Source organism: Apteryx mantelli, chromosome 1 (assembly GCF_036417845.1).
Source record: "Apteryx mantelli isolate bAptMan1 chromosome 1, bAptMan1.hap1, whole genome shotgun sequence".
In the NCBI taxonomy this organism is placed as follows: domain Eukaryota; kingdom Metazoa; phylum Chordata; class Aves; order Apterygiformes; family Apterygidae; genus Apteryx; species Apteryx mantelli.
In genome coordinates this window covers 87,935,842-87,949,173 of record NC_089978.1, presented here as the reverse complement: position 1 = coordinate 87,949,173, position 13,332 = coordinate 87,935,842, and the positions used below count along the sequence as shown (strand labels likewise).

Here is a 13,332-nt window from a genome sequence, read left to right as displayed (position 1 = left end):
AATGGATCAAATTCATTACATTTTAATGTCATAGTGCATCATTTGTGGGTCTCGGATGACTAACAGTTAATGCACAGACTGTGCTAGTACTCTGCAGTAAGCGGCGATGTTAGTGAAAGAGAGCAAGGCCAAGAGAAGACCAAGACTTCCGTGTTTCTCTCCAGACTGCTTGTGAGTTGTCCCAGTTGGTGTGTGTGATTCCGAAGGCGGTTGGTTACCTCTGGAGACTTTCTGCCAGTTAAGAAACAGACAAAAAGTCTGCGGTGCTGGCGTGGGAATATTCTTTTTGCAAAAAATAAGTTTTTCTTTGCTAATAGGTTTTGTATAGGTTTTGCTTGTTGACTCTGACCTCTTTTCAGATAGGCTGTTTTTGCAGAAATCTCAGACCACTGTGTTACCTGTTGCTTTAGCACACAAAAAGTAGATACCCCTTCTGCTGTGTATAGCTCTTCACACAGCACCTGGGGCCCAGCAGCACCTTCTCCTTAAAGCCAAAGGGATTTGCTGCTGGATATAGACCACAGGGAGGAACTGGTTGGTACTTAGACTTTTTGCCTTTCTGACTTGCTAGTCTCTGTTTCGGTATTTCTTTAGGGAAAGATTTGGGAAGAGAGGGTGAGCAGTGAGATGACCAAGAGCTAATTTTACGAGTCTGTGTGATAGGTTTTGAGGAAGGCTTAATGGTAGTACAGATCAAGCACGGTGGGTAGGTCTTTCTTCTTGGGTATTGTGCTGACTCTTAGAAGTATCATACGGCTGCTGTGAATATTAATGCCCAAGCCAATGGGACTGTAAATTTGTGATCTCCAGAGTTCTTTCAGGTTTTGGGAGCTTGTAGCTTTACTAATGTATATTTAACTGCAGAACAGCTAAGAGGAGAAGGAAAGGAAAAAAATGTTATTCTCCCAGTCTGTAATAAATCACGAGCTGAGACCGAAAGCGTTTACAGAGCTTGCCTAAGGCCCTAGTAGGTCTGAGCAGTAAAGCAAGGGGGAACACTTGCCTCTGTTATTCTTTCTGCTGGATTTCACTTGCTGTATAGCTCTTCCACTTAAGTGTCTTTGTTTTTCCTTGGATTCTGAATGTATCATTTTGGTAGTGAATCTAAATGAAACCCAGCCTCAAATCTGAGAGGTTTTTTTGTTTTGGTTGCTGTTTTTAAGGTTTTTGTTTCTTAGTGTGTGGAATATATGCTTAGTTGGTTCCTTTACAGAGTGCTGCAAAAACTTTGTGTTTTTTAATCATGTGGCAAAAGGGAATGGGAAGGAGAAACACATGGATGGACAACATTTTTTGTATATACTCAAGCGCTTTCCTGATTTGACCCTGCTTTTGTTATTTTGTAGAAAGAGTGATTGAACTGCTTACTGGCATTATGCTGCTGTTCTTTATAGTAAGCATGCCTTGGATGGCAGTGGACTCTGTTAGGGTCTTTTGAGTGTGACACAAGGCACATCAGAAGCTGGGGGAAGGAGAGCCCCAATTCTCTTCCTGCATGGTGTATCTCATCCACGTTGTCGCATGTACCCACCAAGCACAGGTGTGCTGCAGGGCTAGCCTGCCCTTCTCTCCGCTTCAGTGTTTGGGGGCAGCATGAGGTGAGAAAAACGATGTGTGCCAGTGCGCGGGGCCAGCACTCCAGCCCCGGGAGCTGCGGCTTTCGTGAAGCTGTGCAGGCTCTAAATGAGTCGCTCTGCCAGCCTTGCTGCCTTCGAGCATCTAATGCTGTTGTTTCAGCAACAGCGATAAATGCAGCCTTTCTCTAGATTTTCTGTGGCAGTCATAAAACCCATACAGGGAGGAGAAATGATTCATAGTTTTAACATTAACGTCCAGAGTTGTTTTTATTTCTTACTCCCCCAGCAATCTCAAAAATAGAGTCACACAATATGGATTATGAAGTACTGTGGCAATGGACATTTGTCACCTCAGTCAACAGTCACTACTTGATGTTAGAAATCATACAGCGGGAATGTTATCTTTAGGAAAAATAACCATCCTCTTTCTTTTGCACAACTGAAGAAGCACTTGATACAGAAGATATTTATTTTGTATTTAAGTTATTTTGGATGCAGTTGTGTAAAATTGCCAGTTTAGGTTCAGTTTAGTTTAAATGGTGAAGAATGAATAGTCATCTGTAGGTGGGGAAAAAAGCCAATTTGAGCAAGTTTTGTTACATAGCATTAAGGCATCAATTTTAACATTGAAAGAGCTGTCATTCATGTGGTATTAGAGTGGTGGTGAAAAATGTTGTCATAATGCACTAGTAAGCCAAATTCAATACCTTCCCCTCTACTTTTAGTTAACAGATTTTCTTTAAAAACCAAACTGTTCTATGACTTTTTATTACCTGTTCATCCTAGGGTAGTATTATCAAGGAATGTTGTTGCAGGGGAAATAACAAACTGACCATGAGATCCATTTTTGTAATTTAATGTCAGTTTAAGGCCATTCTTAGACAGTGTTTGTACAGCTGATTTTGACAGGCATTGGAGGAGCTTAACAGTTAAATGTACTTTCTTGTACACTGTTTTTTATTTGTGTAGAGTGTGTGTATATGTGTGCATGTGCGCATCCATATGTAAAAATAATATGACATAGTATGGTTTCTGCATTGCAAAGCTTCTAGAGAAGAGGTGAATCCATGAATTCTGAGTTCTGAGTGGTTTCTCTGTCTACCTCCTCCTCCTCCTCCGTATCTCAGCATGGTTATCATTCTTTCACTCTGGTGAGTTGTCCTTCAGCTAACAGAGGCTGAGCCGCTTGCTTCAGCGACTTAATTTTGGGAAGTTCTCTCCTCCACTCTGCTGCAAATCATACAACTATAAATCATACGTGTGTCGCGGATTTGGCAAGCAAAGTTCTGAAAGTGGATCTTTTCATTTGTCTGTCTCGCTGAAAAATGTGACGGCAGAAGGGTCAAGTAAAGGGTCTTACTGTTACTCGGAGCTATGAATTCAAGCCTCTGTCCAGTTGTGTGTTCAAAGCTGCATCCTTACACCAGCTTTTCATGGGAGCCTGGGTGTCCAAGCTGGAGAATCAAAGACAGCTGACATCATTCTCGAGGCCTGGTTGATTATCAAGATTAGCATGCCTTAAGCACGCTAACGCAAGGACACTCCTAGCTTTTGGGGGGGGGGAGGGGAGGGAGGGGAGGGGAGGGCACGTTTGGAAGGGTTTTTCCTTCTGTTTTCTTTAGTCTTATACTAGTGTATGAATACACAGTTTATAAACGTGTGTGTGTGTATACACACACACACACACATATGTATTTTTTGTATATATATTATGTATAAGGTTAGTGAGGGGCATATAGATGTGTGAAAGAATTATGAAGAATAAAGATATAGGACAGAATGATCAACTGAGAGCTTGTTTCCATATGCGCAAAAAACACACAAGTTTTTGGAATTTTTTCCTCCCATTTCTGGATTTGCCTGCACCATTTGCATAGACCATTACCTAGAAGAGAAATTGTGGCAAATAATGCCTGGAACAATCCTCTTGGATAAAGTTCTTCCATCCTGTGGCTTGGAGGCAATATCTATTTGTTAAATTTTGGATGTTGAGTAATATCACAGAAAGAAAAAAAAACATACAATTTATTTTCACCCAAGTGCTATGTGGTATTTATTGCATCAAATTAGAAAAGTAGTTGAAATAAATAATAAGCCCCATAATGCTCTGCTCCACTCTTTTCTTGTTAATTAGCTCTAGGCATGTGTGGTAAGCGTTGCGGGTGTTCAGATTGTTTTAATAGTGCTCAAAGAATTATACTTCATCTTTAATCCTATCCTATGGCTTGTGTTTGGCATGGAGCATTACTTTAATTTCGCATTCTCCCTGTCTCCTTCATATTCACCAGGAGAGAGAAACAGGCGAAGAAGATGTCAGGTGGCTTTCAGTTATATGCCTCAGAATGAAGATGAACTGGAATTAAAAGTTGGTGACATCATTGAAGTTGTGGGAGAGGTAAGTAGATTCTTAATGGAATATACACGCACATGATTCTGGCATGTCTTGTGCATGCTAAGCTCTTAGATATAATGTATTTTAAGACATAATTTAGACCAGACATTTTTCTTTTCCAGTATCCTTATGCATCTTTGTCAGGCTAGTTTTGGAGGTGAGGGGAGGTGGTTTGCTTTTGTTTTTTGTGAGTGTTTTTAGGGTTTTTTTTTCCCCCAATAGTGATTCTGCAGCTTTTACTTCATCAGATGTTGTTTCTGAATTCTGTGCAGGGAAAAAGCTCAGACTTTGTGCTACAGTGCTGTTGAGTTTATATCTTTGAAGATGATGATGATAGCAGGAGAAACTCTGCCCAATTGTAGTAAGCCAGCCACAGAGATGAATTGCCTTTACCAAGTAAAACAGATCTGAGAAATTTACTTGGAGCCTCGAGAATTCAACCATGACATTCACCTTTTGTCATCTTTGTATTCGAATTTTGACAATTTCATTTTTATATAATCAGATTAAAAAAAATATATTACAGACTGAAGATTCTGGGTGGCAGTGGACCTAGAAACTGGATGCAGATGTCTTAGACTGGGAACAAGCTGTGGTAATTCAGACAAAGATAATGAAACTTGTTCTGTGTGGGTGAACCTGGTTGCAGGAGCAATGAATGCTGTTCATTCCTTATACCTTCAATGATTGTTCCATCAGAGTTTTTAGAGGTCATACTGTTCAGCTAAATAACATGAGGACCAAAATTTGAAATGCTAACATGAAGCCTTTAAGTAGAATGCATTCAAAATCATTTAGTCTTTATTTAGCTTAGCTTTAAAAAGGTATTTAAAAAGATCTTAGTCCTATGAAGAATCAAATAAGAGGTAGGTTTCAGCTTTTATCATTTATTCATAGGATTTTTTTCTTGTGACTCAGCAGCTAATAAGTCAACATTTACTTTCCTGTCAAGAGTAAATGATTTGTTTTCTTTTTTCTGTATCTGACACTTAAAAAATCATTCTAAAAGAATATAAGTTATACTGCAATCTACTTGACATTCAGTATTTTTCTTATGAGAGATTAAATTATCACATCGAAATTCAAGAAGCTTAGTGATCACTGTTTTTCCTTTAACCTAGCTGCGCACACCAGCTCTGTACGTTGTGCTTCCTGGAACCAGACATGATATGTCACTTCACTAACCTTATTCTGTCTGTGAGCAGAGTTGCAATGTAGATGTCAAGATTATGAGATATTTAAGAGCATATTTTAGACAGTGTAAACCCAATATTATAATAAGTTTTGTGGTAGCACTTGAGCTGTTTATTGTGCACTCTGAAGCATATTTGACCTCACATGACCACAAGTATGTCTTCCATCAGTTGCTCTACTTAAGACTTTTAATTCTGTGTTTCTGAAGAGCAAAGTGGTGGCATAAACCCCCCTTCCTAGTAGGCCCAACCACAGGATTATCTCTACCTAATGAATTGTATGATTAAATAATTTAGTTGAGACGTCTAGAGTTCTCTCATGAAATGCATCGTGTCATCTTACAGGTTTTAACCTTAATTATAAATGACAGATTTATTTAAATTCAGATGAGCTGAAAATGTTTGCATCAAAATTGAAAGATGTAGCATTATGAAAGTGAAACATCCCCGTACTTGCATGTTTATGCTTCCAGTAAAGGGCATGTTTTTTGCAAGTAGAACTTTTAAATAATTTGGAAACCTGCTTGGATTGCTAGCTACAGACTTGTAGTCTTAAACTCATGATTGTGCCTTGAATTGCTACAATTGGAGAAAGTTTTGCAAACTTGCTGATTCTCAGCTTTAAGAAAGTTTATTGTCTGCTTTTTTGTTTGACAGGATTAGGACCTGTGATCCTGGCATTAGTTTAACTGTAGCATGGAAGAGTACTGTTCACGGCTAGCTTGAGCTGTTGACCATAAGTAGAGGCAGATGCAGAGTCCTTGGCCTAGGCGAGGCTGTGCCCATTTTGTCCTAAGGGGATCGATACCCTGTCTGAACAGTTACTGAAACACTGTTTGCCTTAGACATCATCTGGTGCAATCATGCAGTCCAGGACATTATCCAACTCTTCCGGGTGGAACTAGATCAATTGGTGGAACAAGGGAAATAAAGGAGTAATTCTCCATACCTCAGGAAGTGTTATTATGTGAACTTTGTTTTCATCACAGTTGATATGGAGCAGTTGATGTTGAATAGTTGCTATTATTACTTCCTCTTCTGCCCTTGTCGTGTTGGTGTTAATTCCTAGAAAAAGTAGGGCAGAATTTCTCTTGAAACAGGAACTTTATTTAGTGTAGAAAGCTGCACCAAGCAGTTTACTTATTTCAGTATTTGCCCTTCTGCTTGTAAGGGAAACTGCTTAAAGAGTCATTGCATCGGAATATGGTTCGCAGTGTTTCTGGCATTATACCACTGTCCCTAATTCAAAAGATACATGTTTGATATGAATGCCTTATTTTTTAAAAAGAATATAGCTTTCTCAGTTGTGAAAATATCTGAAGATTTTTAGGAAGGGCCCAGTCATGCTGTGTTATTGTAAATAATGTATACACATGCAATTTTTGTACAATATTCATGAAAATTTGCTGACATAGTCATCAAAAAATAATCCCCAATCAATTTGGTTTATCATTATTCAAGATGAAAAACTGAGCGATAGCATCTTTGGCATTATTTACAGTGGCTCAGTGGGTAATTGGAATTTCTTATGGCTGAGTTAATGGTCATTCACTTTCCATTTTGAGTCGCTCCTTTCTCCTGCCAGACCTTTTTATTCATGAGTAAAAGGTCTCAAATTCCCAGAGGTAGTATTTTATTGTATTTTTCTAAGAAAGTTGCATCAGTTGAATCAATTAGTTTTAAGTTGATTTAGATTAATCTTTTCAAATCTCTGTGGATTTTGATTTAGTTGTTTGTTGTAGTATAAAATAAATGGATTCCTAACTGACTTAAGGTTAACAAAAACAAATATTCTTTAGATGAAAATAGTGTCTGTGTAGTCTTTATGCAGTTATTTAGCTTAAAAAGTGTTTAAAATTGCACTTATGGTTGACAACCCATTAGATTTTCCCTGTTGCAAATAAAAGCTGGTTTTGGTTTTGCTGGGCTATTTCGGCTTAATCTTTAAAAGAATGGGTTGTTACAAATGGGATGAGAGGTGTTTTAGTGGTTAACTTGTGCAATTTTTAGAACTGAGATTCTTTAGCCAAAGTCTTAAGATCTAGCTGTGGGGCCTGACCCCCTTCTCCCCTTGAAAGTTGCTGCTTCCAGAAGAGGATTGGCAGAAGGCGACACAACTTTTCCCCTCAGCTTCTGCTTTTGGCGCCCAAGTGAGTCTCCCAGGACCCCCAGTGAGGATTATACACTAATCCCCAGGTGGGTATTAGTGCAGTCGCTGAGGGCATCTTCCCTTCTCCCAGCTCTGCTTCAGGGTGCTAACAAACACCTGAGGGGCAGCAGTGTCTAAGCTGCCCCTGATTCTTGCTCGTGGTGCCAATAGGCCGGACAAGATATTTTTCGAGGAGGTTTTTTATGGTAGTGGTGGGTAGACACTATTGGAAATTGCTGTTATGGTAGAAGTGTTTTGGGGCTGAACAGTGGGCTGAGACAACAGCAAGTGAGAGCCCGAGATGCTAGGTTTGTGTTTTGTGTAAATGAAACAATTACTTTTGAATTGTAAAATTCTAATTCTTTGAGAGTATTTGAACTGCTGAACAAACTGTGTGAACTTTGCTTTTGGGGTTTATAATGTCACCAGATAGATATCCTTGAAGACGGTAGATGATTAAGATTCACAGTCCCTTCCTCTTTCTTCTAAATAAAGTGGAAATTAATTATAATAAGATCAAACATTTATAATAATAGATAAAAATGCTTATTGTGAAGCTAGAGGTTTCCATAACTGCACAGAGACTGATACCCATGAGAAATTAATTAACGAACCTAAATTAAGAATATATTTGAAAATAACAAGAGAAGCATTCTCATCCTTGTTTATGTTCATGTTTAGTGTGTGATTGATAGCTTTTTGGTTGTCATTAATTTTCCTAGCTCATTAGCTATAACTCTTAATTACAGTTGTCCCAAAATACAACTGTAACTAATTGTCTTATTAAATGCAAATATCTGAATTCCAATTACATTTCACCCCTGTGCATTCGTGGAATGCCAGGCAATTAACCTGCAGCTTCAGAATGAGATCACTTGGCACGTCGTCATTCAGTGGTACTGAACTGGCTTGCATTGGGGCTATTCTGCCCTTGTACCTCAATATACCTTGCGGCCTCATCCTGCTGAGAAGTGAGCTGTCTGGCAATGCGTGGTACATGAAGGGACACTCACCAGTAAGTCTTGGCTGAGACGTACTGTAACATTGCAGAATTTTTTCTCCCGCTTTTAGTTAACATCGCCGTATATTACATTGTAAAATCCTGTAATAAACTCATTTGCCATTATGAAAATGCAAACTGAATTTTTACAAGTCTAGTGCTTGTTTTGGGCAAGGTTGATGGTTTTTCTGAGGAAATGAGATGAGGTGGTTCAACCCATTTTCAAGAACAAGATTAAACACTGGGGACTGAGCTGGACTCTCCCTATAATAATTCACTTTGATGGCTATGGTGTTGAAAGGAGGATTTTTAATAGTGGCAAGGAGCAGTCTGTGCCATAAGTACAGAACTGTGTAATACTGCAAGCAAACAGCTGGGAATTAATGCTGAGGCTCCAAGTCTCTTGGTTACTTTTCTGTGAAATCTTGTGGCAAGGTGTTTTCCTACCCCCTTCTAAAAAGTAGTTCACAAGACTGCTATGACTACTGCTTATTCAGTTAGTTCATGTGGTAGACAGCTCTCCCATGGACCTAAAGGTGCAAATTTTAGGGTCATTCCAGTTCTGTGTGACTGCTTTCTCTGTCCCTCAGTTTCTGACATAGATGATGGTGTTTAAGGAAAAAGAAAATTTTTTTTTGACATGCTAAAATCAGGAATGGAGAAGCTGGAGCAAGCACATAGTTCAAGGTGCTTGTGCAGCTTTTCTTGCTTCCCTTCTGCACCTGAGTTATCAAACAGCATCAAACAGCTTTTAGGCGTGTTGTAGCAGAACCCCAGGGACTGGCAGGCATCTCATGGGCGACTCCCGCAAATGCAGTCCCAAAATAAGCCAGGAAGTGGCACTCTAGGTACCATATTCAGGAAACATCTGTTACCAACAGTTCTCTTCCATTGGCAGTGAATTTGGTTTGTTTTGTTTAGTTCACCTTTTGGTCCTTCAGGACTTATAAAATAAGGGAGGTTTTTGTTAGCTTTTATCTTGTGCTCTAGTTCTCTCTCAGCAAAGGAAATTTTGCTGTCCATGTTTCAGCCCTTCAGTCTGACCTTGGGCTTTGCTTCTTCCTGTTGCCTCCGTCTGACATCGCTGTTACTCCTGGGATTGTGTTTTATTTCTAAAATAAAGAGAAAATTCTGTTAGAAGAATCCTATTTTAGAAGAATATTTATAAAATGTAGAGTCACAGAGACTCTCTTCTGATCCAGGGAGCCTCTCTCTGCCTGAAACCTTCCTGATTTGGCACCTCACTCCTCGCTGGCCCTGGCTGAGCCAGAAGCAGTCTGTTGGCAGTGCTAAAACCTAACGGACAAAATCCAAGGTTGTAGAAAAGCTTGTGGAACAGGCAGATGCAGAAGTTTATCAGAAATACGTTTCAGGCAGCGATTCCAAAGAGCTGAATATTTTAATCATTTAACAACTTTAGACTATTGATTTTAGAGAAAGGTGTAAGCGAGTAGTTGTTCCAGTCTCAGATACCCTGCTAAGAAAATGCTGACAGTTGGCCGCAACATGTCCCGCTCTTTCAACATGTCCCATCTTGGAGTTACAGGAGTTACAGTTCCCCTGAAGGGAAGATGCTTCTAGGCTTGCAACAAAAACAGACATATTGTGCTGTCAGGCTGAACTGAAACTTCTGAAACGTCTTTCTTTAAAGGGGGATGTGCTGTAAAGCAGAGCTGCTTGTTTGAGACTGCATTGGTCATGAAGAGAAATCCTAAAGAGCATGGAAAGTAACAGTTTCTCACTTTTGGAATAGCTTAGTATTGTAGTGCTACTGACCTGCAGTGGTTTTGCTTTCATTGACTGCAGTACAGTTGCAGACCAAACTGCATTCACAGTCTGAAATAGAGCTATTACATTTGCCTGAAGGGTTGAATTGCTGTCATCATATTATTTTCTTTTTCTATACTTTAAACATGGAAATAGGTTGATTTCAAGACATCTTTCTCGATTAGCTAAGAAGCTAAATGTCCTAGCACCTGTGCGCCCCTTTGAGTACTGCTTGTTGCCCGAGTGGCTCATTAGTCTAGCGCTCTGTGTTTTTTCCCTATCTGTCTGCTTGCATGGTATCTACTTTGAGCATTTCTTTATTATTTGTATTATTATTTATAACTAAAAGTAACTATTAGACTCTCTTATTGTCTTTCCAGTCTGGGTTGTTATTGTGTAGTAGGATCTCGTAATTTGATTAAACACTCACCTTCTAACAAAGTCAACAGTATGTTTTGAATGCTCTTCTTCTCTATCTGGTCTATAGTTTAGAAAAAGCCCTCATTTACATCAAGCAAAGCTCTACTGAATGAGTAATCCAATTAAAAACGTAGTACAAGTATACTTTCTTCCACTGAAAATGTAAAAAACCCCAAAAAAACAGTGATGTTAAAAGAACATTTGAATGTTGCTTAATTATGCAGATTAATTTCCCCTTTAAATCCCAAAGGCAAGGCTTCTTCATGGAACGTGTTTCTGTAGAAGTGGTGCACCATTTCTCTGGTTACATTGTAGTTCCTATCTCATTCAATCGCACGCAGTCATGGGACTGAGTATGGCTGGCCGGCTGCTGTCGGATGTGTCCCTGCCACACATTTGACACTGACTGAGTTGCAGTTGGCTGAATGTGTTACCTCCATAAAAATATGAAGTGGGCTGATGAAGTATCCCCGGTCAGCCTCATGTATTCTGCTGCTCTTAAAATGTGGTGTGACAGCAGTACTGGCAGTCTAAAGGTTTGGCGAGATGAGGACAGGTCATGCCTTTCCAAAAAGCAGCGAACAGATACAACACATTGAAAACACATCTTAAAAATACCTCTAGTTGTAGCCACTTGCATTTGGCAGACTGAAAAGACTTTTTTTCTGACTTAAAAACAAAAGCTTCATATTCAGACTGAACTTAGGTCTGGTGTGCGTGATACTAGCAATAACAGAGTGTTTCTTCCGGTGGAGGGACACTGAGTGCTGAAAGAAGTCCTCCTCTTTGTGGTTCGTTTGGTTTAGCACGTGAATGCTGCGCATGAATTAGGACCTATATGTATAAATCCCCAAACGCACTTTTTTATATTAGTACAGTGTCAAATTTTATTGAGTGCTCGTCCCTCCAGATAGACCACCCGCATGAATAATGCATTCTCATTTGTAAGGGTTTATTGGCTAAGACTTATTGTGACATTTCAAACGGTATGGCAATGAATTGCTTCAATTTGGAATAACTAAATCCTTGGGGCATTTTAGTGTCTTTTTTGTTTTATGGACTAATCTCTAGCTGAGGTGTTTTGAGGTTGGTAAAAGCACGTAGCTACAATGTTTAAAAATACTACAGTTTTTGATGCTTTTGATGAAGACTTTGTAATAAATCCTTGGGAAGTCCAGACCTGGACCTATGCTGTCTTGCTAACATCATTCTGCATTTTCTTTTGGGAATAATTTATTTTTGGCTTCAAATTTTTCTTTAATTGGTAAATTTATGGAATATGGCATGGTATTTTCAGATAATTCATCTTTGTATCAGCTATAAAACTTACAATAAGCTAATAAATGCTCCAGTATATTCATGTCCAATTTAGATTTAGTTATCTATAAACCTTTGCGTATGTGTATTTCTATATACATATGTGGAGATTCACACAAAAACACGCCACATTAAGACTGCTAACGTTAACTTATAAGAAAATTTTGAAGTGTTATGCTAGAAGTATGCAGGAGAAAATTACTTGAGGGAAAGATGGAACTGAGTGGTATGGGTCACTGTATTTTCGCTAAGTAATTTCAGCATCTTGCAAAGTGGGGACCTTGACTGTGTAATTCCATTGTGATTAATCTTCTGGTCAATCGGCTAATGCAGTTATGGTATAATGGTTAGCTCTAATCAATAGTGCCATCTGGGAACAGTGCATTAGAAAAATTGAAATATTTTATAGTTCAATGAGCTTTCGCTGTTTGGTGTATTTTCTACATAACCATATCTAAATATATAGATGTTTAGAATTATAATTTGTAGAGTCCACTAGCTGTGGTGGATCATACAGTTTCAATTTTCCATATGGCTTATAGTTTCTGGAGAGAACAAAAACAAATATTACCTTTTAGAGCCTTTTAGATTATAATGTGAAAACTTTCACTTGAAGCCATTGAGTGATTTGTATGTATTCTACTCTCGGTAGTAGCAGCACGATTATAGCCATTATTCCCAAAGTTGTGCTTGACCTCCCTGATACCACTGATGCATTAAAAATAAATAAATAAGTAAGTTTTTTTCTCATGAACAGGTACTGAGATTAAATGAAAGTAGCTGTGCTTGTATGAACTGCTTCAAATTAAAGCAAAAAAAACCCACCAAAAAACCAAAAGACAAGGAATGTACTAAAAAGGGAAGTTGCAGAGAAAACACAAAACACTCCTGAAGTAATATCAATTTGCTTATTAGTAGAATTGTACGTCGTGGCATGTAGCTAAGGTGAAAAAAAATCTAGCCCTTCCTCTGTACTTCGAGGAAATATTTGCTTGTAATATATATAATGAGAACATGTTAAATAGCAGATTTGTTTTGTAAGAGCTTGAGATTTTAACAGGTGATACAAAACAGACTTTTTTCTATAGTAACTAACTAGTACCATTTAAAATGTGGGGGTGGTTGTTTTTTAACAGTAAATGTGAACACTCAATTTGTAAAGTAACTTGCTTGGGGGAGGAACAGGAAAGATGGGTCAAACAGTGTTGAAGATTCATATTTCACAGACTGCTGTCATTTTTTGGTGAACGGACAGTGTCTGATAGATGATATATATTTATTCGTCGAGGATGTGCTTAGCTGATGCAGAGAATAGGTAATTTCTTGCTGTCCCATTATAACCTCAAGGCATCTGGTTTTTAAGGGCTGTCATTTCATAGTATGACACTGCCATTCCATCCTGAGTGGGTTATACAGGGGGCAATTAGTCATTTTGAGGTGATATTTTCTCCTGGGATTGGGCTGGGAAATGTCTCTCCTCCTTCTGACCATTTCATTATTTATTTCAGTAGCTCCTT

General features: G+C 38.7%; 1 protein-coding gene across 5 annotated transcripts in view; it reads left to right on the top strand.

Annotated features, from left to right (window-relative positions):
• The window catches only part of SH3KBP1 (SH3 domain containing kinase binding protein 1), a 237,483-nt gene that overhangs the window by 116,411 nt on the left and 107,740 nt on the right, over positions 1-13,332 (top strand). For all 5 annotated transcript variants that reach the window (XM_067297098.1, XM_067297104.1, XM_067297102.1 and 2 more), the window contains one exon: positions 3,866-3,972. In XM_067297098.1, coding sequence (XP_067153199.1) covers positions 3,866-3,972 — 107 coding nt within the window. The remainder of the gene's footprint in view (positions 1-3,865; positions 3,973-13,332) is intronic.